The sequence below is a fragment of the Anolis sagrei genome, chromosome 2, assembly GCF_037176765.1.
Source record: "Anolis sagrei isolate rAnoSag1 chromosome 2, rAnoSag1.mat, whole genome shotgun sequence".
NCBI lineage: Eukaryota > Metazoa > Chordata > Lepidosauria > Squamata > Dactyloidae > Anolis > Anolis sagrei.
Genome location: NC_090022.1, coordinates 276,309,645 through 276,336,255, shown reverse-complemented (window position 1 = coordinate 276,336,255; position 26,611 = coordinate 276,309,645). Strand labels below are relative to the sequence as shown.

The 26,611-nt window shown below is 40.1% G+C and overlaps 1 protein-coding gene across 4 annotated transcripts; it reads right to left on the bottom strand.

Annotated features, from left to right (window-relative positions):
* Positions 1-167: 167 nt before the first annotated feature.
* On the bottom strand, positions 168-26,293 carry HMGCS1 (3-hydroxy-3-methylglutaryl-CoA synthase 1). Of its 4 annotated transcripts, XM_060761452.2 has the most exons (11): positions 16,231-16,325; positions 12,620-13,077; positions 11,117-11,242; positions 10,269-10,433; positions 9,226-9,394; positions 8,189-8,359; positions 7,332-7,438; positions 5,745-5,870; positions 3,967-4,130; positions 3,547-3,591; positions 2,096-2,267 (listed from the first exon to the last, which is right to left on the bottom strand). In XM_060761452.2, exons 1-10 carry the CDS (start codon positions 16,245-16,247, stop codon positions 3,574-3,576), a joined length of 1,521 nt encoding a protein of 506 aa, XP_060617435.2. In that variant the 5' UTR covers positions 16,248-16,325; the 3' UTR covers positions 2,096-2,267; positions 3,547-3,573. The 4 variants fall into 4 exon arrangements, with proteins under 4 accessions (XP_060617437.2, XP_067320715.1, XP_060617434.2 ...); XM_060761454.2 differs by lacking the exons at positions 3,547-3,591; positions 16,231-16,325 and adding an exon at positions 26,188-26,293 and having other exon boundaries at positions 168-2,267; XM_067464614.1 differs by lacking the exons at positions 3,547-3,591; positions 16,231-16,325 and adding an exon at positions 26,173-26,259 and having other exon boundaries at positions 168-2,267.
* Positions 26,294-26,611: the final 318 nt, after the last annotated feature.

Sequence of the window (26,611 nt, the reverse complement as noted above, 5' to 3'; positions counted from 1 at the left end):
AAGGAAAAAATCTCACTGAGAAATCTTAAGACCAATTCCAGTGGTTGAAGACTTGAATGGGCAACAATGACTCGCCTGCTGAATTAATTCTGCCACCTAGATGGCCTGTAGCCAATTCCTCATGGTCAGGATGGTGATGACGCAAAGCAAGAGAACACAAACGTAAGTAGTTCAAACAGCTCAACGTTTATTTTACAAGGCAAATGCCTCATCATACTGAGGTTTATAAAGGTTACATTTTTGTGCAATGGTTCTTGCCCCGTCCATTGCCTGCAATGGACTTGATATGCTTCCATCATGTGGACAGACATGAGGCTTGTCACACGGAGCCACAGCACTGAGACCATTTGTTTATCCATTCAAGTTAAGTCAAAGCATGTCCAACATGATGAACTGATGCAGAAACTGTCAAACATTAGTCACATACTTTTGAAAAACAAACTATCGAACATCAAACCCCCTGTTTTGTAACCTAACATAATGGGCACCAATTCTTGCAATTGTTTTTCAGACAAAGCTTTTTTTAATCTTTCAAAGCAAAATAAAAGTAGGGCAGAGTGTGAGTTTGGTGTCAATGCATTGTATTTTACAAGCCAAGAGCTGTTTTGCTTTTAATTCCAGTTCATCTAGGACCATCCAATAGTCAGTGGACTCTCCTCAAGAGAATCTATACCAGGCATGGGCCAACTTGGGCCCTCCAGGTGTTCTGGACTTCAACCCCCACAATTCCTAACAGCCTGAGGCCCTTTCCTTTTTCCACCCCAGCCGCTTAAGCGGCTGGGGTGGAAAAAGGAAAGGGCCTCAGGCTGTTAGAAATTGTGGGAGTTGAAGTCCAAAACACCTGGAGGGCCCAAGCTGGCCCATGCCTTGTCTATACACATGCTTACAATGGCTAAAGCATAATCTCAACAGTCAAAAATTATCTGCTCTGAAGCAGGTCTGTGGAAGCCAACAGAAGGGAACAACTTGCAAATAAATGGCACACACAAGCCATGTGTCATGTTCAGTTGGGTATTCAGGTAACACTCTCAGTTTGCAATGCCGTAGGCAAACAGGCAACCTAGCAAGGTGGTTTTATCAAATGAGTCCAAACAGAGCTAGAGGACTGCATTGAACTAACGGGGCTCCAACCTGTATACGACTGTTTTAACGGTTTAAACGTGCTTTGACGGTTGATGGCCTTCCAGGAATTCATACATAACCAGAAACAGAATTTCAAATCAACCTGAAATAGGATGCTACATATATATCAGATCAAAGCAACTCCTGTTATTGTACTGTCCAGCACAAACATGAAAGACCTCAGGAGCAAACTATTCCAGGAACGATCCATTCTTAGGCTGAGCTTTTGAAAAGTTCCTTGGAGGCTGAACATGCAAAACCTGCTCTTGAATAACCTTGCACTTCAAGAGTGGGGACAGGTTCCCTTAGCTTTGCTAGTACTGCAAAATGGACTTTATGTCATTGAGGAATGGGAAGAAAAGTAGTTCTTAAGACACAAACTGAAATCCCAATTGTCGATGGTCACCGGCCTCCACTTTTTTTCCAACTAGGTTTGAACTAGTAATACCAATTGGAAAATAATTATCCAGTTAATAGCACCTTGAAAAACAAATCAACTGCACCTTCCCCACACCGATGGGGTTTTTTGAGGGATAGAATTAAGTTTATATTTAAGAGACAGGGTGCTTAGATTGTTAAGGCACATAGGACCCTAACTTTGAAGACTGACACACACTCATGACTTTAGGTCACATCAACTTCTTTCAATAATAGCTTGAGAAAGAAGTCATACTTCTTTGCTGAACAATAATTTCACAACATTTGCAGAGATCTTAAAATGTTAAAATGAGGTTTGGGGGAAGGAAAAATACCACTGATGGTTTCCCGAGTCTAAATTAAAGTACCTAGTTCTGAACCTTGACTGTTTATAAACAAACTACCTTTCCCAGAAAGCACTCTTGTAGTAATTTCTGTTCCAGGAAGCACAAGCACTTTTTAGTGTTATGAAAACTACATGTCAACAAACCGCATCAAAAGACAGAGCCTCAAGAGTAACAGTTTCTCATGCTCTAATTAAGCAGTACTGTACAGCAAAAGGTGAGAAATATTTAATCCTGTGTACATCCCCACCTCTCCCCTAATCTTTTCAACTTCCACCTCACAGAGGTGTCTTAATGCTCTCCATTGGAAAGGGAAACAGCAACTGCTTCGGAGTCTGCTTTTCCAGGAATTCTGGGTACTTTCTTAGCAGGGCTGGGGATGTGCTGAGAGAAGAAAAAGCAAAGCCACAGATCAGAACACATTGAAAGGGACACAGGTGCCAGTTACGTCAATTTTGAGTGTTCCCAGTTCTTCTTAAAACAAACGTTAGGCATGAGGGAACAAAAACTCAGTCTTAATTTCTTGGCCCAGACAATTCTCCATTAAAATCTACTGCTCAGTGAACGAGTCACCCTAATCAGACTTCAGGAAGTATTCATAACCAAAGAAAGCATGAATACTTCTAGAATTCCAGAATTTTCACCTGAGCAGTTGTTTATTTATTTATTTGTTTACTATATTTGTATACCGCTCTTCTCAGCTCTTGGGTGACTCAGAGTGGTTCAAAGCTTGTCAGGCTACATTTTTTCTTTCAAAAATTTTCAGGTTTGACTCCCCCCCTCCCCCATTGGCTAGGTTAAGAATGGATAATTATCCGAAATTGACAAATTAGTGAATAAAGAAAAATCAAAACAGCGGGTAAGAAATATTATTATTATTATTATTATCAATGTCCCAGATTTATAGTATATTAATAACATTGAACAATACCGATTTCAGTATCTTTTAACTGCAGTAAGCAAAAGCAACTGGGCATGTTTTCAATTTAACATAGAAGTAAAGATGTACCATGATGTATTCCAAACATAATAGAGGCCAGCCCATTACAATTATAGATAGTATATGATGCCACAAAGCTAAATTGGATTTATAGGGTAATTTTTTTGTGTCAGGAGCAACTTGAAAAACCACAAGTCGCTTCTGGTGTGAGAGAATTGACTGTCTGCAAGGACATTGCCCAAGGGACACCCGGATGTTTTGCCATCCTGTGGGAGGTTTCTCTCATGTCCCCACATGGGAAGCTGGAGCTGACAGACAGGAACTCACCCTGCTCCCCAGATTTGAACCACCGACCTTTTGGTCAGCATTCCTGCCAACACAATGGCTTAACCCATTGTGCTACTGGGGGCTCCTTATAGGGTAAATACTTTTACCAGAGAAAATATTCCTTGCTTAATGCATGTTTTCGTAGCAGTTCAATAGATTAGAACAAAACTGTTGTTACTTATGTGATTTCAAATGTAGGACTGATATAAGAGGTTAATGTAAAAGAATGACTTTTGGTTAATCAATTTTAGAAGACATTGTGAATGTGAGTCATTGAATGTTGGGCACAGCGCAAGAGCAGAAAGAATTGCAGAAATGAAGGAGTGCCCATGTTATATAAGCTCAGGAAAAGAGAGATTTGTATGATTTGGTAAGGGTTGCTGAAAAGTAACTTACTGGAAGAACAAATCTAGACATACTCCACTACATGCGCTTAATAGTCTGTAATTTATTTTTGCGACAAAGAAAAATAAAAAAAGGAAAGGTTAGAAAAGGATCAACTCTTCCATGGGTCTGATTCACACATAGGGAACAGGAGACCGTGATTAAGGAACTGGGGACACATCAAAGATTTATTCTTTCTTTTTGAGATAATGTTCCATCTTCTCTCCCATACACACCCCAACTTTAGTTAAATACACAGCACTGATGCTATCTAAGTGTGAAGCTCACCTATTTCTCTGCATGAGGTGAAAAACATTGTGTGTCATTTGACATTCTGTTCTCAGTGTCTTATAATGAAATTAGGAGCAGCCATTCTATGTGTGCATTGGCCCCTGGGTATTATGAAGGGGAATGGATGGGCATGACACTTACCTCATGAGCAAGGCCCATGTGAACAACGTCCACTCCTGCTTCCAATGGCCCATCGCCCAGGATTGGGCGACGGGCGTACGTTCTCCTGTGTTTCTCATCCACTCGCACCAAATACCAAGTTCCCTCGTACAGATCATCCACAGAACATTTTGGGATATAATTAGCTGTAAGAATGAGAAAAGCAGATCCTCTCAAGAAAAAGTTGATTCCTGATATTACCACAAGCTCCTTAGATATCTGTCCCAACACACCAAATCGTTTTTGAAGATCTGATCATTATTATCTTGAGAAAATGTTACTAGACTCTGAAATAACTGGTGTCACAATAAAGCATACAAAAGGGAGGAAAAGTCATGCCTTCAAAGTAATGTGGAGTCTCATTTATTCCTCTGCCAGCTACTCTCCCAATGGCAGGAACATACATCTCATTTCATAATTACAGAAGTGCAATAATATCCTCATGCCTTCCAATTTTGTCTTATACATCCAGCAAAGATGCTCAGCTATGAAAATCCACTGAGGGAACTTTGGCAGAGGAAACCTTGCCAAGCGGACCCTAGGACAACTTCAATTTGTGATTAGTATAAGTTGAGGTAAGTTGGGGTAGAAAGTTTTATTATTATATTATATTGAGAAGTGGCTTGAATGCAGCCAACAACAAAGATGTTCAGTTCCCAGAGGAAGCAATTCAGCCAAAGGCAAGAGCCAGAATATCACATTTATATTCAGTGTAAGATTTACCATTCTTTGTTGCTTAACAGACATCACTTCTGTGTTGATGTGAGTTTACCAGTCTGTATGGCCATGTTCCAGAAGCATTCTCTCCTGACATTTCACCCAGGCATCCTCAGAGGTTGAGGGGTCTGTTGGAAACTAGGCAAGTGAGATTTATATATCTGTGGAATGTCCAGGGTGGGAGAAAAAACTCTTGTCTGCTTGATGCAAGTCTGAAGATTGCAAATGGCCACCTTGATTAATATTTAGTGGCCTTGCAGCTTCAAAACCTGGCTGGTTGCTGCCTGGGGAATCCTTTGTTGGGAGATGTTAGCTGGCCCTAAATGATTCTTGCCTGGAATTCCCTTGTTTTTTTAGTATTGGTCTTTATTTGCTGTCCTGATTTTAGAGTTTTTAAATGCTGCTAGCCAGATTTTGTTAATTTTCATAGTTTCCTGCTTACTGTCCACGTGCTTGTGGATTTCCATGGCTTTTCTCTGTAGTCTGAGATGGTAGGTGTTAAGAGTAGTCCAGCATTTCTGTGTTCTCAAAAAGTATGCAAACAAGACTCAATCAGAGCTAGCTAACAACTTCCAACAAAGGAATGCTTCTGAAACATAGCCATACAGACCGAAAAACTCAGAGCAACCCAGTGATTCCTGCCATGAAAGCCTTCGACAACATATCATTTCTGTATTTATTGTAAAAAAATTGCCTTCATTTCTAACAGTGGCTTGACCCCAAAGTCAAATTTGGTAATGGCTAACTTAAGTCCCACTGATTTCAATGGATCTATCTAAATACCCTAAATGAATAAAATCCTGTGTCATCTTGAAAGTTAAGCAGGGTCAGTCCTTGTTATTACTTGGATGAGAGGGCGCCAATGAATTTCAGGTACTATAGGCTATATTTTCAGAGGAAGGAACTGGTAAAACCATCCCCCTTGCCTTAGAAAACCCTATGACATTATTGGGGTTAACAGGTTGCTTGAAGGGACTCACAATCTTATCAATGACAGACTGAATCCACCCCATAACAGACTTCATAGCACTGCCACCACTCACCTAAATGATGAGTCTCTTGTCTAAGCATCATGTTTTCTGCAAATACCTCCGGTGGGATACGTTTCCTTGAATCAAGCCTTGCTTTCAAATCAGACAAACTTGCTGTTATTTTATCCAGGGAAGAGCCTGAAGTATAAAACAGTAATTTTTAGAAACCAGACTGAATATTAGGCTGAAACAACAATTAGACAATTGGAAATTAAAAGTAGAAAAGACAACATATTGATTTCCTCGTCCCATCATAAAGCTAAATAACTACATCAGCACAAACATTGCACAACATCGCATTCAACATTACAACAAAACCAAGTATCTCCATTACAACCAATACTGTACTCCAGCAAAGTTATGAACTTAACGTACAACTCCTTTGACAGCAAGCTATAAAGTGTGGGAGATTATCAATTCCACAATACTGTACTTCAGCAAAGATATTAAATTAATGCAAACTCACTCGACAGCAAGCTATAAAAATGGGGGAGATTATCACACACACACCCCGGGTTCAGGGACCACGATCATAACTGTGCCCATGCTTATTTCTTTGGTTTGTGGGCTGGCACTGGTCATTGCACCACCCCTTTAAATAGCACCACCTTACAGAATATTTCAGTCTTAACATGGCTATTTAGATGGGAAATCTGTGCCTTTCCAGATATGTATTTATTATTTATTTATTTACTGTATTTATACCCCACCTTTCTCACTCCAGAAGAGGAACTCAGGGCAGCTTACAAACTACGGCATTAATTCAAAGCCAGATTCAGACAATAACAATAGCAGTAAACACAATATTGCACTCGAAGTCCCATCAGCTCCAGTTAATATTTAGGGATGCTGATAATCCTATCTAAATAAGAACTAGAGAAGCATATGCTCCCCACTTCTAAACAGTGTGTATGTCTATTCTTCAGATTTTGCCCAGAAGACAATATTATTAAATTGACACTTTAAAGTTGTGAATTCAAGGACAAATAAAGTGACCTAATGAGACACTTGGATCCATGATGCAACTAAGGATTACAGTTGTTAAAACTGGTATTTCTGTATCTTGGGCAATCCCTTTTTCTACAGGTTAAAATCCCAGGTCATTACAGAAACACTGAAGACGGTGCATGACTGCATTCCTTTCGGCTAGCATTTCTCTGATTGCTTTTGAACAAAGACATATTCTGTACTGAGAGAAGGAGGAAGAAAAAAACAACCATCCGAGGGGAATAAAAATTATTTTAATTTTTCTTACTACACAAAGCAGGAAAGAGCTAAGAGTGTCCTACATTCTGAACTATGCAAGTCTTACTCACCACTCCATCATGACTGTCAGAAATATCATATGCTCATACACATTCATATCTCTAACTTGGTAGCTATACTGCCCAGATACTCTAGAAAACCATGATTTTCAGAATGCTGGATTCTGTGATACTACACAGAATCAGAGAAAGTAAAGGCCATGAATGAGTTCAATCAAAACTCTCAATTACTTTGATTTGTGTGGAATCCCAAAAGGTATTAAACAATATTGAATCTGTGATTCCATAACTGCCAAAGCATGATTGTGTATTTATTGTCAAAGATTTTACTCACCAGGAGTTGCATCTTGGCTAACCTTGATTGAGTAGAGGGTAGCAGCAAATCCTGAACCATATGAGAAAACTCCAATTCTCTGACCTGCCAGCTGCTGAGGAGAGTACCTGGAGGCCAGAGGGCAAGATGTGAATCAAGGGTACATTAAGGAAGATTGTTCCTAATATTTTTATGTAAAATTATGTTTGCTCCAGGCAACAGTTCCTATTAGATGAATTAAGGCACACGGAATGTTCTCTTTTAATTTGTTTTTCATCCTCAATGCCAGTAATGAGATGTTCTCAGTCTGCACTGCCTGAAGGCCCTTTCCCTTCTTTTTATTTCAAAATACAGAACTAGCCATCTCCAGTCAAACAAGATTTTAGAAGTTATTCTGTTTCAAGCTGGAATTATTGACATTACCAACTCTTTTTCAGCTACAAACCCTAAATGTGCACAGTTGAGTTTGTGGTGATGTTTATTCACAGAAACTATACATCTGGGAATGTACAACCTGTGACCCACATATAAGATCTTTGGGATTCTCCGCTGCTACCCACACAGAAATGATAAGGAGCCTTGTCTTAATGAAGAGCCTGGGAAGATTTCCTCCATGATCCACACCTTCTCTGTGGTCCATGCACAAATGCTCAGGACACTTGCGGGACACCCATATGCCAACATTTATGGTTTCTCTCCTACAGCTCACAACAGTCCATGAGAGGGACTCTCCCTGCACCTCCACTGGCAACCTGGGGAAGGGTCCTTCCTTTCAGCCTACAGAAACATCTATTCACCTCCCATAATTGCCTTTCCTGTCTACCCCACCTTATATATTGGGAGTTAATATTTACAAGCCTATTGCCAGTTTCACTTACTGAGCTAGGAGGGAAGCAAGGCAGCCATAGACTGAAGGTGTGTACATATTTCCATTTTGATTAGAAACAAGCAAGGAAGCTTTTGTTTTTTGGTTGAAGAGTTCAGCACTGGCCTTCATAAAAGCTTTCTCCACATCTCGATCAAAGTATGTGTCCTCTAGTTTTACATCTCTGAAAATGAGAAATATTGAATTTGTTGCTTTTTTACAGTAAGAGAATGGTAGACATGTAGACAATGAGAAACCAACATCTGCTCTCTCTTCCATGCAATATCTTATATTTCCAGGTTCTTAAAGGTATCTAGATTATGCTACCCAAGAAAATAAATCCCCCTTCCTTTAGTTACAGTACTTCAGTACTACAGTACTTTGACAAGGCTAATTAATCACATCAACAAGAATCAAATGTTTTCTGTCCACAAATTCTGCAGGTTAACATTTTGAGTCCAAGTCTTGAGTTGTTTTAAGAGCCTGGTTTATACTCAGGTTTTTAACTATATTATACCAGTTGAGAGAAAACAAGAAACCAAAGTTAACTAAGGACTTCCATGTTGTCTTCAAGTGCAAAATGACTGGGAAAATGTGTCTGCATGAATGAGTCAAATTCTCATTCCCACCTCAGCCTACTGTGCAGACAGAACCAGAGTTGGGCAAGACCACATGGACTATCTCGTCCAACTCCCGCCACACAGGAAAAGCACAATTAAAATACTCCCAGCAGGTGGCATTTATTATTTTAAGTGTATTTTAATATAAATTTAAAATAATATTACAAGTCAGCTATCCCTTATTAACACGATTATAATTGTGATAATTCTGGGGGAAACCTATGTCATATTTTTCCCAGTTTTCCAATACACTTTTTGCAAAGGATAAATCTTTCAAAGTATCTCAGGTATTTCTTTTTTAAAATCAAGTATTTCTTAAGTATAAAAGGAAAAAGTAAAGAAAAAACCAGATGAACTTATCAGCACTTTCTATTTCTCTCTCACTTTCATAGTGCCTTTTTAATTTAAGCCTGGAATTTATTAATCTTACCCAAAAGCTTCAAGTCCATTGTAGATACCATTTTCATTTATATGTGTCTTGTCGGCAAGAAAGTCATTCAGCAACAGACGAGCTACAGATTTCTGTACAAGTTTGCAGTATGGAGAGTGAAAAATTATGAAGCCAAAGTCATTCAGATTGAATTCTTTGTCAGTTCCCTCTAGGAAAAAAGAAGAAGAAAAAGACATTGATGATATGCTGCCTAAAATGGCATATTAAACATGCATTTAGAAAAGCTAAATATTGTAACTCATGATTTGTGAGAATCTGTAGACCATTTTAATGCCTAGAGATATATACCATTTACATGCTATGCTGCCAAGAACATCTCTCCTCTTTTAATATGGCAGTATGCAGACATACTGGTCATGACTCTAAGATTAGAAAATTTCCAATACACAAACTTTTCTCATATTTGTGTACTTTTACTTCTGCAAGAGTTTCCTTTTACTTTGAATCTGTAAGGAGAATAGATCTTAAACAAAGAATTAGTTCTGAGTTCGGATCAATTAATTACTTACCAGTTAATGTTCTGATTTTGTGCTCTGACTCCTCCTATCCCTTGCATCCTTTTATTTGCCAATGTAATTATTTTGGTATGGCACAAGTCATCTATTTACAGTGGCATTTGCTACTATATCCATACTGTTACATGCTGCTTCCTTCTCTCAACCATTATTTCCTTTCAAAAGTTCACAGGATGAATAAAACATTAAAATAAACCTCTCAAACCTGTTTTAAGAACATCCTCCTTCTCGCGACTCATTAAATCTTTTAAAATTCACCCTCTTTAAAAACAACCCTATCATCATTGAACAGGTTCAGTATGATATAACTCTGTGCCGCAGGTATGAAGGACTGAATAATGCATTATAGGGCGTTTATTAAAGATATTCTGCTCTCCTAAATAAAACAAAGTATATAGTCCTGCGAAAAACACAGACAAATGCTATTTCCCACATGAAATAGAAAAGGTTTAGAATATAAACAAGGAAGCGCTTAGTTCTACAACAGTATTGTCAAGGAAGGCATACCTTTTTGCCACTGAGCCCGGATCTTCTTGCGATACACAGAGTAGCAGCGATCCAATGCACTGAGGTAGCATTGTATGGATAATTTCCCATCAACCACAGGATATTCAGATACCATATCAGGCTTATAGAAGTCATAGGCATGCTGCATGTGGGTCCCACGCAATCCTGCCGAAAAGAACACAGACTTGAAGGACATGGACAGAGTCTGGAGTCCATTAACAACCTTCATTCCTCATCTCAAGGTAATGTCTGCAGAACAACAAGTGAATGCTGAGATGTGAGAAGAGAAGTGCTTCATTTTTAATAGACTTGCGGGGGGGGGGGGGGGGGGAAGGACAGGAATCTGGACAGCCAGCTCTCTTGAAGAAAATGCTGCCTGCACAAGCACTTTGATACATATTTCTGTGTTCAAGATCCTAGCTTTTAGTTCTGTTAATGGAAAAATTACTATTCTTTTCCTCCTGACAAACAGTGAAGAACAACTTTAATCTTGTAGTACCTTTCAATGGAGGATACACTTTCCCACTACTATCTCATCCAGGGTTTTATTATGTTTTTATCCTGTGCATTTGGCCTGTCCATTGTGTTCTAGCTCTTCATTATGTTATTTTGCAACTGTTTATTTTATTTTGTTACTTCATGTATCTTATTTTGATGTAATTTTTGTTTCTTTGTATTTTATTTTGCTGTAATGTATTTTTGGGCTTGGCCTCATGTTAGCCGTCCCGAGTCCCCTTTGGGTAGATGGTGGCAGGGTATAAATAAAGATTATTATTATTATTGCTACCAAAAAATTGATAAGATTGAATCTGTGTCAGAACTAACAATATAATGAAGCCAACACTAACCTCTCTCAAAAATAAGAGGTGCATTTGGACCCACAAGCATAGCGACAGCACCAGCTCCTCCAGTTGGTCTAGCATTTCCAGTGGCATAAACAGCAATGTCTCCGGCAACGACAAGTGCATAGCGCCCTGCAAAGGAAAAAGCAATTACTCTGAAAAGACGATACTGTAAAAAGGATGCTAGGCGTTCCAGCAATAAGAATTTCTTGGTACTTTGAACAATCTTGTGAAGTACAGCTTCCTTGCTACAAATAAGGGCAAATAAACCTGAACCTGCATCAGCCATTTAATATGCTCAGTATGTGTCGTTGTTTATATTTATGCAAAATTATTATTATACAGATGCCATCTGTATAACAATTTCCAGGAACGATCTGTAAGAACAATTCTGTCTGAAAATTGTTTTAAACAGCACAAGCATACTAACAAATTCAATGTTGATGCCACTAACTTCTGCCATCAGTTTGGGAATAACACAGTTGATACGTTTGAATGCCAATATTAACAGAAAACCTTCCAAATTGGGAAAATGAGTCTTTTCAGTGGGTGATCAATAAGCCCACTATGAAGTAATGGTTTGAATCCTATCTAAATCCAACATTTTGTTCTCTAAATCAAATGGATTTTCAAATATTTCCATTTCTCTAGCTGTTACAGTTTAAAACCTTATTGACACAATAAGTGTAAGATAGTAGGAGTTCTATTGAGATCAGATTTCACAGTTACTGCCTGTGTTAATCTGAGAATGTAACCAACTCTACTGATGACTACCTTTTGTCAGAAAATGATTGATAACCTCTGAATTTTGTATTTTTATATAACGGAATATAACTATATATTCCCTGTTCTATACATTTTAAATGTCTCTATTTGCAGAGGAGAAATGCTGTTGGATGGATTTTATTACACATTTTTGGGGAGACAGAATTCTAATGAGATGCAGAGTCCTAGTCAGCAATTTATTTCATATAGGTTTCTTGCTGCCCAAAGCAGGCTTTGTCAGTCTGGTGTCATTCAACTTCCAGTCTTAGTGGTCATGCAGGTTGGGTCAGATAAAGAGCTGCAATCCAGAAGACCAGAAGAAGACATGCCAGACTAAGGGAGGAAAAACTGCAGGCAATATTAGCTGCTTCCATAGTTACGCTAACCAAGACATAGATGAATCCTAAACACCAATTCCCCTATAGTATGAATAGCAGCAGAGGGCTTTGGTGGCATTTCCCATTTCACACTTTCACCGATTCCATTTATTTCAGACTGTATAGAGCAATCAATAGCTGAGATATGAGAAGTCTATTCACACTAGGGAACAGAGTATTGCAGAAGCCTTGACATGTGTCCTGTCCTATATGGATGTTAGCTATTAAAATGTATTGCAGAAGCTCTTGAGAGCTGTCATCTAGAAAGGGCTGCCTGTGAGGACTGCACTGAGATAACGCAGCAAGTTCACTGGAGCTAATCAATCACACTTGTTTTGCAAAATTCTTAAGAGATACTCAAACGTACCATCCCAGGAACTGGATTCCACCCAGTTGATAGCATTGAAGAGTGCAGCAGTGCCTCCATAGCAGGCATTGGTTGTATCAATGCCTTCCACATCTGTGTTACCAGATTCTTCAAAGAGCTGCATCAGAACAGTCTTTACAGATTTGGATTTGTCGATGATTGTCTCTGTTCCAACTTCGAGTCTCCCAATGCAGTTATAAGAGAGACTGTTCCTCTCCATAAGCTTCTGGACTACAGTGAGGCAGAGAGAGTTGATATCCTCCCTGTCTGAGCAGAAGCCCATCCTGGACTGGCCCAAGCCAATGGTGTACTTTCCTGCATCGACCCCATCAAATTTCTCTAACTCCGCCTGATCAACATACTGGGAAGGAAAATAGATCTCCAAAGCAACTATTCCCACATCTTTTGGCCAACAGGCTTCAGCATTCACAGGAAGAGATCCAGGCATGGTGGTATAGCTGTAAGAGGAAGAAAAAGAGAAACCAAGTGTTTATCTAAATGGAGCAAAGGTTTATCTGCTTTATCGTATGAGAGTATACTTAAATGCAGGTACATGTAAGCTGAGCAATTTGCTCTTATGTGTTGAAGGGTCATGTTTTTGACAAAGCCACTTTATTCACCGGTCCAACAACTGTTATGGCAATTGTTTATAATCATAATAATAACCTTAAGAAATGGGCCCACAAAGTAGAGTCCACAACATGCGAGTGTGGAGAAGAGCAAATCACAGACCACCTATTACAATGCAGCCTGAGCCCTGCCATATGAACAATGGAGGACCTTCTTATAACAACATCAGAGGCACCCCAAGTGGTCAGCTACTGGTCTAAGGACATTTAGTATAATGCCAAATTTTTAAACTTTGTATTTTTAAATACATTACAACTGTACCCTCGGTTTGCTTCTGATATGATAAATAATAATGATAATAATAAACTTTATTTATATTCTGCCCTATCTTGCATGTAAGTAGACATGGAAAATACTTTATTTTAAGTAGATGGACCACCTAAATGCTTTACAAAATTATTCTATTCTAGGTAACAGAAACCCTGGCAAGTGATGAAGAACATACTAACCAAAACATTTTACCATGCAATTTTAATAGATAACAATACTGTTACTGCAATATAATATTTTGCATGCTGTTAGGAATTTAATCATACACTACTGTGCTCCAAATTCAGGACAGGCATAGGGAGGAACATCTTTACACAACACATAATTAACTTACAGAACTCAATGTCATTAAGATGTGTCTATGAACATAGACTTAAAATGCCTTTAAAAGGAGATCTGCAGAAGCCAATGCAGTTTGTGATCTCCACAAAGGTTGGCTTCTAATAAGAATAAAGAGATTTTTTTGAAAAATAGCTTGCATCAGTTATTTTCATTTTTGCCATCTATAAAACAAAAGTCCTAAGTTGCTTTTCACTTCACTTTATTTCTTAATTAGTCGCTCTCCACCAAGGTGCTCCGAGCGACTTCTAAAATAGCATTTACACAATATAAAAACATTCAACATAAAAACATTCAACAGTGACTATTTGGCAAGTTAGATCTGATTACTTAAATGCACAACCAAACAGCCAAGTCTTGAGTGCCTTTACAAAAGGTCGCAACTCCGACATTGCTCTAATGTATGGAGGCAATGAGTTCCACAGAACTGGAGCACAGGTCAAAAAAGCTCTACGCCTTGTAGTTTCCAGGTGTACCTCCCTAGGGCCTGGTATGTATAGGAGATTTTCCTGGGTGGATCGAGGTGACCACTGATAGAGAAAAGGAATGAGGCGGTCCCTAAGATATATAGGTCCTTGGCCATTTTAAGCTCTAAATGTCAGGATCAGTATCTTGCAAGAGATCCGATGTTCTACTGGTAGCCAATGAAGTTGTTGCCGAATCGGTGTAATATGGGATCTTTTAATCATATATTTGTTCCCATGATACCTTTGGCTTGCTTGTTTGGGCAATGCATAGAATGTGTCAACACAACCTTCACAGTCAGTTAAAGATTAGACAAAAACTTACACATGGTCACAAAACAGAGTATCTGTGAAAACTACTACATTATCATCTGACCAAGCTCTCTCTTTTTTCTTGGCTAGGAGCTTACCAGACCCCTGCCCCTCAGTCACCTTTGTTACTGATAATTTGAAGGATGGTAAAAATCTATTTTCTGACATCAAACATTATGTCCACACTGTGGAACTAACACAGTTTAATGGCCATGGCTCAATTCTATGCGACTCTGGGAGTTCTAGCTTTGCAACTTTTTTCCCTTCTCTGCCTCGAAATGCAAACTACAACTCTCAGGACTCTGGGATGAAGTTTGGCATTGCTCTTGTTGTCAATGCTCAATTCTATGCAATCCTGGGAGCTCTAGTTTTGCAACTCTTTCTCTTCCCAAAAATTCAGACTACAACTCCAAGGTCTGCCCCTTTCCCCTTGATTTGGGTGCTCCAAAACAGTAAAAACAAACCTAGAAAACATTAACACTCTACAAGAGATAAAAGTGCCATCATAATAAGGTGAAACCAGTTCCAAACAACAATAATGTTCCCAAACATTGTGTACAGCCTGTAAAATCATTTAATATTTGTATAGTTGCTTAATAGTTTTGCATATTTGTTTTAAATTGCGTAGTTTTACTTTTAATTATATGCTGCTTTGAGTCTCCTTCAGGAGAGATAAATATCATTATGTATAAACAAACATAATATGTTGTCAAAAGCTTTCATGGCCGGCATCAATGGGTCACTGAGTTTTCCGGGCTGTATGGCCATGTTCCAGAAGCATTACCTTCTGACACTTCACCCACATCTATGGCAGGCATCCTCAGAGGTTGTGAGGTCTGTTGGAAACCAGGCAAGTGAGGTTTATCTATCTGTGGAATGTCTTTCTCCCACACTGGACATTCCACATAAACCTCACTTGCCTAGTTTCCAACAGATTCCACAACCTCTCAGGATGCCTGCCTTAGATGTGGGCGAAACGTCAGGAGAGAATGCTTCTGGAACATGGCCATACAGCCCGGAAAGCTCACAGCAACCCAATAATAACAACAACATTACCTTGAACAGCTCCACCAGTGATCAAAACGCCTGATAACAGAACAAAACAAAGTACCAAGCTTCTTTTTTTTTGCCTGATAAGGCAACCGAAACCTCTCCCTGTTCACACATTTGGCAATTATCTCACATTTGACCTTACTAATTATGTAGGAATGCTCTACACCCTGAGGAAACAACTGTATACAAAAATAATCTCAGCCATCAGATTAATTAAACTATAGGACAAAGTTGCTAGAATACTCCACTGAACTTTATGTTGTTGTGTAGGCCTGGGCCAACTTGAGCCCTCCAGGTGTTTTGGACTCCAACTCCCACAATTCCTAACAGCCTACCGGCTGTTAGGAATTGTGGGAGTTGGAGTCCAAAACACCTGGAGGGCCCAAGTTGGCCCAGGCCTGATTTAGCCTGTGTTTGAATTCGTGGCTGGCTTGCCTTCTTAACATTCAACCAGCTTCTTGCCTTGCTTCTCCTCCTACACAGAAAACAAGCCTGGCTACTTTAGCCCTAGGACTCTGGAAAATGTCTAGGCCTTTCACTTACTCGCAGCGGAATCCCATCCCCGGCTCTGGAAGGCATCGGAGAAATGCGCATGCGTACACACCATGCCTCCCCGGCTGTCACCTTGAAAACACGGAGACCGCGCATGCGCTTTACTCCTTCCTAGCCATGCCCACTTCCTGCCTGCTTTCCTTCCTTGTGAATTGAAAAAGGGGCGTTCCCATCCCTCGCTATTGGGGCGCGCGCGCTCTGGGTCTTCCTCCAGAGCGCGCAGAGCAATCCCTCCCCCGGCTTCCCAGCACCATTTCCAACTACTAATATGGCTCAATGCTATAGGGTCCTGAGATTTGTAGTTTTGCAAGGTATGTAGACTTCTCACCAAACTACAACTCTCAGGTTTCCATAGCATTGAGCCATGGCAGTGAAAGGGATGTCAAACTGCATTAATTGCACCTATCCACAGCAAATGGGAAAAGTATGTATGTGTATATATATTTTTCTCTATATATTTTATTAATGTAATCTATATTTATACTATAAAATACAGTAATATATAATACTAATATTGTGCTGTGCTATTAACATATATACATATAACAATAATATACTGTAAAACAATGTACTAGTAATAATACAATATAATATTAATATATTAAATACTAGCCGTCCCCTGCCATGCGTTGCTGTGGCCCAATTGGTTCTGTGTGGGAGGTTTGGCCCAATCCTATCGTTGGTGGGGTTCAGGATGCTCTGTTATTGTAGGTGAACTATAAATCCCAGCAACTACAACTCCCAAATGTCAAGATTCTATTTTCCCCAAACTCCACCAGTGTTCTCATTTGGGCGTATTGAGTATTCGTGTAGAGTTTGGTCCACATCCATCATTGAGTCCACAGTGATCTCTGGATGTAGATGAACTACAACTCCAAAGCTAAAGGACACTGCCCACCAAACACTTCCAGTATTTTCTGTTGGTCATGGGAGAACTGTGTGCCCAGTTTGGTTCAATTCCATCGTTGGTGGGGTTCAGAATGTTCTTCTGAAGGTGAACTATAAATCCCAGCAACTACAACTCCCAAATTACAAAATCAATTTTTTTGAGTGAAGGACAATGGGTTGTTTGGTGTCTTGTGTCCAAATTTGGTGTCAATTCGTCCAGTGGTTTTTGAGTTCTATTAATCCCACAAACGAACATTACAGTTTTATTTATATAGATAATACTACTGATAATATGTAATATATAATATATATATATTGAATGCAATATTCCTGCTTCTTGGCAGGGGGTTGGACTGGACGGCCCATGAGGTCTCTTCCAACTCTTTGATTCTATGATTCTATATACATATAATATTTTAATGTAAAACAATATAATACTACTAAAATACAATATAATATTACTATATTAAATATAATACTGCTGATACTATATAATACATAATGATAATATAATACATTATATATACATATAATTTTATAATGTAAAACAATATAATACTACTACTAATGCAATATATTATAATATTACTATATTAAATGTAATACTGCTGATAATATATAATGATAACACTTATTATTGTATATTAGTCAATTTTAAGTTGTGTAATATTTTTAATTGTGAGCCACTTTGGGTCTCCATATGAGACCTAGCTTTATCTCTCCGTAAGGAGAGATAAAGCAGAATATAAATACATAAATAAAAAGGAAAAGTTTGGAAATGTCAACTCAAAAACAAACTGGTAGCAACTTCCTCCTTGCCACTATATATTTTGGACTTCTAAAATTCTTCATTGTATTGTTTTAGTGTTGTTTGCTGCTTTGGGTCTCTTTTTAGAAAAATAAAGCATAATAATAATAACAACAACAACAACAACAACTCTGGGCCTTCTGAATTGAGACTGATAGTTTTGGAGCACAATACTCTTTCCTTCACGATCGTGGAAAAAACCCAAGTATGGATGTTGCAATCCTAGGTAACAGCAGAGCTTTTTTTTTTCTTTTTTTTTTTTTTTTGTCGTGTCAGGAGCGTGAGAAACTGCAAGTTGCTTCTGGAGTGAGAGAATTGGCTGTCTGCAAGGACGTTGCCCAGGGGATGCCTGGATGATTTGATGTTTTTATCATCCTTGTGGGAGGCTTCTCTCATGTCCCTGTATGAGGAGCTGGTGCTGATAGAGGGAGCTCATCTGCCTCTCCTTGGATTCGAACCTGCGACCTGTCGGTCTTCAGTCCTGCCGGCACGGGAGTTTAACCCACTGTGCCACCGGGGGGTGATGAGCTGATGAGAAGCAACTGGAAAAGCTTACTCGATGTGAGGATTTAAAGATAGAACTGCAAAGACTCTGGCACAAGCCAGTCAAGGTGGTCCCAGTGGTGATCAACACACTGTGAGCAGTGCCTAAATACTTTGGCCTGCACTTAAAAACAATCACCACTGACAAAATTACAGCTGCAAAAGGCTACCCTATTTGGATCTGCACGCATTATTCGCTGATAAATCACACCGTCCCAGACCCTTGGGAAGTGTCTGATGTATGATCAAGTTCAAAAGCCAGCATAGTGATCATGTTTGCTGTGTACTAATCTTGTTATGTATCTAATAATGATGACGATGATGCACAAAGACTCTGGCACAAGCCAGTAAAGGTGGTCCCAGTAGTGATTGGCACACTGGGTGCAGTGCCTAAAGACCTCAGCCTGCACTCAAACACATTCGGCGCTAACAAAATTACCATCTGTCAGCTGCAAAAGGCCACCCTACTCGTATCTGTACACATTATTCGCCAATACATCACACAGTTCTAGACACTTGGGAAGTGTCTGAGGTGTACAACAGCCAGCAGAGTGATCTTGTTTGCTGCGCACTAATCTTGTTGTGTTTCAAATAATAATAATACTGTGGCTGATAGGCATTGTGTGCCAACATATCTGCAGGGCAAACTGCTCCCTGCTTGAATGATATATGTTACATAACAGCAGGTTTCTTGCATTACATGAAGATCAGAAGAGATGTCTGAGAGTAATAAATCCACAAGCTCTTTTCCAGGAAATCACTAAGTGTTCAGCTTAATCTACTTAACATGCTAGTCAATTATGTGGTACATGCTGCAACCTAAGGTTTCAAGGAAAGCCGCACAAAGTACACTTATTAGATCTAAATTACCTTCCAAGAAAGATGTCATGTTAGTTTGGTGCAAAACAAAACCAAGTGTTTAACGGCTCATCACAGATTAGCAAGAGTTACTTGCCACACACTATTGTGAACTTCAGTCATTTAGGTCAAATGATGACACTCGTTCTACTGAGGAATGTGGTCTGACTGCACCAACTCTGTGGCAAGATAAGTTTCTTATTCCAAGAAGTTGGAATGAAATTTCTTCTCTGGGGCCTTGATTCTTCTTAGTCCTCCCATGAAAAAGCATGTCTAGAATTTTTTTATCGTGTCAGAAGCAGCTTGAGAACATATTGCAAGTTGTTTCTGGTATGAGAGAATTGGCTGTCTACAGAGACGTTGCCCAGGCGATATCTGATGTGTTATTATCCTGCTGGGAGGTTTCTCTAATGTTCTCACAAGCTAGAGCTGTCAGACAGGATCTCACCCTGTCTCGTGAATTCGAACCGGCAACCTTCAGGTCAGCAAACCAGCCTTCAGGTCAGCAGTCCAGGCGGCACAAGGGTTTAACCCATTGTGCCAACATGGCTCCATGTCTACAAATGGCAATTAGATAATAAGAAATAGGAGGGTGGCAGCACTGTTCATCTCTCTGCAGCAAAACCTGCATTATGCCTTGTGGCATGTTCACATCCAACACATTTTATTTGGCATAAGCTTTTCTAGATCACAGGAAAATAAACTTTAGGGCTTCTCTAACCCGGTGGCACAGCAGGTTAAACCGCTGAGTTGCTGAACTTGGGGACTGAAAAGTCAGTGGTTCAAATTTGGGGGGGTGGGGTGAGCGCCTGCTGTTAGCCCCAGCTTCTGCCAACCTAGCAGTTCAAAAATGTGCAAATGTGAGCAGATCAATAGGTACCGCTTCTGTGAGGAGGTAACGACACTCTATGCAGTCATGCTGGCTACATGACCTAGGAGGTGTCTATGGACAACGCCAGCTCTTTGGCTTAGAAATGGAAACCATCCCCTAGAGTTGGACATGGCTAGACTAAATGTCAAAGGGAAACCTTTACCTATATATATATTCACCAAAATATAGACTCTCCAATCTGTTTCTGCAGCTGGACTCTAAAGAACATGTTTCCTACTTCCTGCTCACTTCACTCTCCCCCCTTTTTTACAAAACCACCAGGGTAAATTTCCCTAACAGATATACCAAAAATTATTCTTGTTTTGTTTTAATTAAACCAGTTCATGTAAAGAAGCATATATGCATTTTTATTCTAAGCTATAGTACTGTGATCCTGTCCATTCATGGGTAAATTGGCATGCCTCACAAGTCTTGGGTGACTTTTAGAGCAGAAAATGTGGCTAAAAATGCTGAAGAAAATATAATTGTTGTGTTAGGATGTCTGAAGTGTAATACTGGACATGAGAGTGGGTAACATGGCTGACCTGCCATAAGTTATGAAACAATATGTACAAGTTGTTTCCATGTCTTTAGAATCCACCAATGATTTTGTTTTTCTTGAAATGGGCATCTGCTATTAACTAAGCAAAGCATTCTCAAAAAGCAAACTGGCTCTCGCTTGCTTGCAAAACATACTATAGTTACTGATCACTAATCAACTTGTAATAGCTCTATTCTCTTCTGTCTCAGTATTTACCATTCAGTCTTAAATTTTGTTGATGAAATCTAAAGTTTGGCCCTAGGTGTCGCTGTCTTCCATTCCACATTCTGTATTCCAAGTAAAATTACCAAGCCTCCCCTTCACCTTTAAACCTAGCTCAGTCCCAATTTACACTGACTACTTGATGCAGTTTCAAACTGGTATTGAAAAAAAGTGATTTCATTGTACAGATTATTACAAAGGAAATCCTGGAACCAGCCTGAGGCCTGGATGGCGATTACACAAATCACTGAACATTGATGTGCATCGTGGGCTTTCTTTCACATGCTTTTGTGGGAGTTTGCTGTTTGGCCGCCACTAGCTTCAAACTGCATTAAATGGTCAGTGAAGATGGGTTCAAATACTTTCATTGTCTTAGTCATGTAGCAGAAGTATTCTGCCGCAGTCAAAAGCTACCAGCATATTGATAGGTTACCTATTTTCTATGTTAACTGCTAATCCCATCACCTTTGCAAATACTCCAATCACTACTGATAAGAATTGTTTCAGGCCTTCCAGTAATATTCAACTTAAGGACACCCTAAAGCCACCTATCACAAGGATTTCTCAGCACAATTTCTTCAGAGCCTTTGTGTTTCCCTGAGGCTGAGAATATAACTTGCCAAAGGTCACCCAGTGGATTTCTGTAGCTGAGCAGGGATTCAAACCCTGGTCTCCAGAGTCAGAGTCCAACACCCAAACCACCATATCACATTGGCTCTACTGCTATGGAATAATTAGGTAGTATTTCTAATTACTGTGTTTCATGGTATCTTAACAATCAGGAGACCCTTACTGGAAAATCCTGTCTCACAAGAACAATGTTCGTTCAAAAACTCTTCGCTGCCAAGGGAGATTTTTATTACATCTACTTGCAAATTATGTGTTAAGAGGGCAGGTAGTTCTCAAGAAGAAATAAAACGCTGCATGCCTTTCAGGTGAAAGATTTCAGCAAAACGACAACAAAAAATAGGACACATTGAGATTTTTTTAAAATGAGTGAGGGGAACTTACTTCATTTTTAAAAATGGGGTGAGTTCCTATTCCTAAGTGATCAGCTACCAGCTATCATTTTAGTTCAAATCAATAAAAATCATTATGTAGAAGGTGGCGATACCATTTCCAAAATGCACTAAGTCTCATCTGTCTGATGAAGTGTGCCTGACCCACTAAAGCTTTTGCTGTGATAAATATGCTAGAACAAAGCTTTAGTTTCCTTTCTTTACTTGCAGCACACTAACATGGTTTCCTCTTTGAAAGTTTCAAGAAACACTATGTACTTTACTGCTGTCCTCAATGAGGTTCAGATAGGCAGGCCACTGTAATAATATATCAGTGTCTCAAATCTAAGCAGGAAAAGAGAAGAGTGTTGAAATCTCAAGTGAAGTTATGTGATTAGTGTCAAGAACAGAGGACAGCACACTAGAAAAAGGAAAACAAAAACAAAGTACTTAGAAACTGGGAGGTTTTGTACAGTACAGACATACCTCAATTGACAAAACCTCTGATAAACGAAATCCCTTGTCTTGAGTAACACAGCAAGGTTTGATTAGGGAAAAAGTGAAGTGGTATGGTTGGTAGATCACCACAGCCAAGTCCAGTTCTTACTACCATATTGTTTCTGGAAAGAAACCATAGCCAATATATGGTTGTCCCTATCAGCTTGCTCTTCCTCTCTGAATAGCAGCGGCAATGAAGGACTGTGTTCACTGTGTCAAACTAAAATGGATTGCTGTAGTGCCCAAAGGAGCATGCAGTTTGTGTGTGTGTTTGTGTGTGTGCGTCAGGAGCAACTTGAGAAACTGCATGTCACTTCTGGTGCGAGAGAATTGGCTATCTGCAAGGATGTTGCGCAGGAGACGCCTGGATGTTTTACCATCTGTGGGAGGCTTCTCTCATGTCCCTGCATAGGAAACTGGAGCTGACAGATGGGAGCTCGCCCCGCTCCCCAGATTTGAACTGCCAACTTTAGGTCAACAGTCCTGCCAGCACAAGGGTTTAACCCATTGCGCCATCAGGGGCTTCAGCATGCAGGTGAAGACAGGAAGGTGCAATGGCCTTTTGCTCATTCTGCCTTAGCATAGGATTCTCTGCCCCATTACCTGCAGCACATCTGAGAAGTCCCCGGTGGCCCAATGGGTTAAACCCTTGTGCCGGCAGGACTGAAGACTGACAGTTTGGAGGTTCGAATCTGGGGAGAGTGTGGATGAGCTCCCTCTGTCAGCTCCAGCTCCCCACACAGGGACATGAGAGAAGACTCCCACAAGGATGGTAAAACATCAAAACATCTGTGCCTCTCCTGGGCAACGTCCTTGCAGACAGCCAATTCTTTCACACCAGAAGCAACTTGTCATTTCTCAAGTCGCTCCCCACATGGGAGAAAAAAAACTGATAATTGTTTTGGCCTCTAGATGTCACTGTCTAGTTTTGGTCTACAACCTCATAAATATTTACCTGGGAGTAACTAAGATGAACTTAATGTCAGTTCATTGTTGTGTGCCTTCATTTCTTCAGATTTGTTCACGCCCCTTCTATACTGCCCTATATCCCAGGGTCTGATTCCAGATTATCTGCTTTAAACTAGATTATATGAGGTCCTTTCTATACTGTCCTTATATCCCAGGATCGGATCCCAAGTTGTCTGCCCCTTCCACATTTTCTGCTTTGAATTGGAATATATGTCAGTGTGGACTCAGATAACCCAATTCAAAGCAGATATTGTGGGATTTTCTGCCTTGATATCTGGGTTATATGGCTGTGTGAAAGGGCCCCAGATTATATATATCTGGGATAAGCAGATAATGTAGGATCAAATCCTGGGATATAAGGACAGTGTAGAAGGGAGATCAGGTTCCTTCTACACTGCCATAAAAATCCGGATTATCTGCTTTGAACTGGATTATCTGGCAGTGCAGACTCATATAATCCAGTTCAAAGCAGATAATCTGGAGCCCCCAGTGGCGCAATGGGTTAAACCCTTGTGCCAGCAGGACTGCTGACCAAAAGTTCAGCAGTTTGACTCTGGGGAGTGGGGTGAGTTCCCATCTGTCAGCTTTAGCTCACCATATGGGGACATGAGAGAAACCTCCCACAGGATGGTAAAACATCTGGGCGCCACCTGGGTAATGTCCATGCAGATGGCCAATTCTCTCACACTAGAAGCAACTTGCAGTTTCTCAAGTAGCTCCTGACACACACAAAACTGGCATCAGATCCTGACATACAGGGCAGTGTAGATTTAGCCTGAGTTCCACTGTCAAATAATCTAGGATAAGAAAATACTCTGGGATCAGATCCTGGGATATAGGGGCAGTGTGGAAAGAGGCTCTGTGGGGGTTTGCCTTCCTCTGAAGCTGAGAGAGTGCAACATACCCAGCATTTCCAGTCAGTTTCTATGGCTGAATGGAGATCCAGACACTGGTCTCCAGGGTCTTAGCCCAACATTCAAACCAACACAAAAATGTAACAAAACTGCAATACTAGTCTTTATAAAAGAGATGAGTATTGTGATATCTTCAAGGCTAACAAATACAGGAAGTCCAAACCAAATACACACCTTATAATTAGGAGTGGAGAGTTGCACAGCTCCTCCCCGTTCCGTTTAACAGATTAAAGATTCCAATAGTACAATATTATGAGAGAAATGTGTGAGTTTTGCAACTCAGTGCTTCCACAATGCAATGCTGCACAAGGATGACAATCAATGTGAAGACCTGACATAAAATTATAATTCAAGATGCAATTTCCAATTCACTAGTATAACATTCCCCAATATAAAATGTGTTTACTTGGGTCTTCAAATAATTACTACAGCTATTACTGCCTGTTAAAGGACACGTGTGTGTCCATAAATATGCCTATTGTAAACTGGGACATTCATTTGTATACATATACTTATATATATACACACACAGACATATACATATACATATATATACGGCACATTGAACCTTGTGAATTACAACCCACCCACACACATGGTGCTCTGCAGAACTTATATATAATCACACATAAAATTAGAACCCCCCCCCCCCACACACACATATATATACACACACATGGCTATTGGCAACTGTGGGAGTTAGATACACACACACAATATAGAGTCCCATATACACATATTTAGTATGTATGTGTGTGTATATATGTGTGTGTAGATATATACACACACACCCACACACACACACAATATATAGAGTCCCATACACACACATATTTAATATATATGTGTGTGTATGTGTGTAGATATATACACACACAATTGTGTATATATATATATATATATATATATATATACACACACACACACACACACACACACAGAGACACAAAATATACAGAATCCCACACACACACATTTTTAGTATGTATGTGTATGTGTGTGTAGATATACACAAACACACAAGGGTGGCTATTGGGAACTGTGGGAGTTGGAAGTCCAAAACACCTGGAGGGCCGAAGTTTGCCCAGGCCTGGTGTGTGTGTGTGTGTGTGTGTGTGTATATATATATATATATATATATATATATATATACACACACACACACATACACTCAATATATAGAGTCCCATACACACACATATTTAGTATGTATGTGTATATATGTGTGTGTAGATATATATACACACACAAGTGTATATATATATATACATACACACACACAAACTATACAGATTCCCCCACACCACATACTTAGTGTGTGTGTAGATACACACACATACACAAAATATATAGAGTCCCATACACACACATATTTAGTATGCATGTGTACATATGTGTGTGTAGATATAGATATATATACACACACACACACACAAAATATAGATTCCCACACACACACACACTTAGTATGTGTGTGTAGATACACACACACATATACACAAAATATATAGAGTCCCATACACACACATATTTAGTATGCATGTGTACATATGTGGGTGTGTAGATATATATATATATATATATACACACACACAAAATATAGATTCCCACACACACACTTAGTATGTGTGTGTAGATACACACACATACACAAGATATATAGAGTCCCACACACACACATACTTAGTATGTGTGTGTAGATACATACACACACATCTGGTATGTATGTGTATATATGTGTGTGTGTAGATAGATAGATAGATAGATATATATATATATACGCACACCCAAGTACATACACACATTTAGATAAATATACCCACACCTGCAGTACATACATGAACCGGCTCGCTGCTCCGCGCTTCAGTGGGACTGCCTTCCCTCGGCCTTGGAGGGCGCGCCTTTAAACCAACCCCTCAGCCGGTGGAAGCCTCTGAGCGACAGAGAGGCCGCGCCCAATGAGAGGCCGGCGCGCCCGAGCCCGCCCCCTCCCCCTTTGGGCCAATCGGCGACGCGAGAGGCGGCCGCGGAGGGGGGGCGATGGTGTGAGAAAATGACGCCGCGTGGCCAGAGGACGCGGGGCCCAATGGCTGCGCCGCTGAGGAGCGGGCCGGCGGGCGAACGCGTGACGCCGCGCCCAAGCAGCCAATGGGAGGCCCGCTTCCGATGGCGGGGTGAGAGCCGCGCGGCCGAGGGTCCTCTGGTGAGAAAGAGGAGGCCGTCGCCTAGCAACGGGAAGAAGGCGCGCCACTCAGGAGCATC

What these genes read in the sequence shown, in the direction of transcription:
- HMGCS1 (XM_067464614.1), bottom strand. An exon ending in ACCTCTTATTTTTGAGAGAG is followed by an intron (nt 10,434 to 11,116) that starts GTTAGTGTTGGC and finishes TCTTTTCGGCAG; the next exon opens with GATTGCGTGGGACCCACATG. An exon ending in TAGCCAAGATGCAACTCCTG is followed by an intron (nt 5,871 to 7,331) that starts GTGAGTAAAATC and finishes TTTATACTTCAG; the next exon opens with GCTCTTCCCTGGATAAAATA.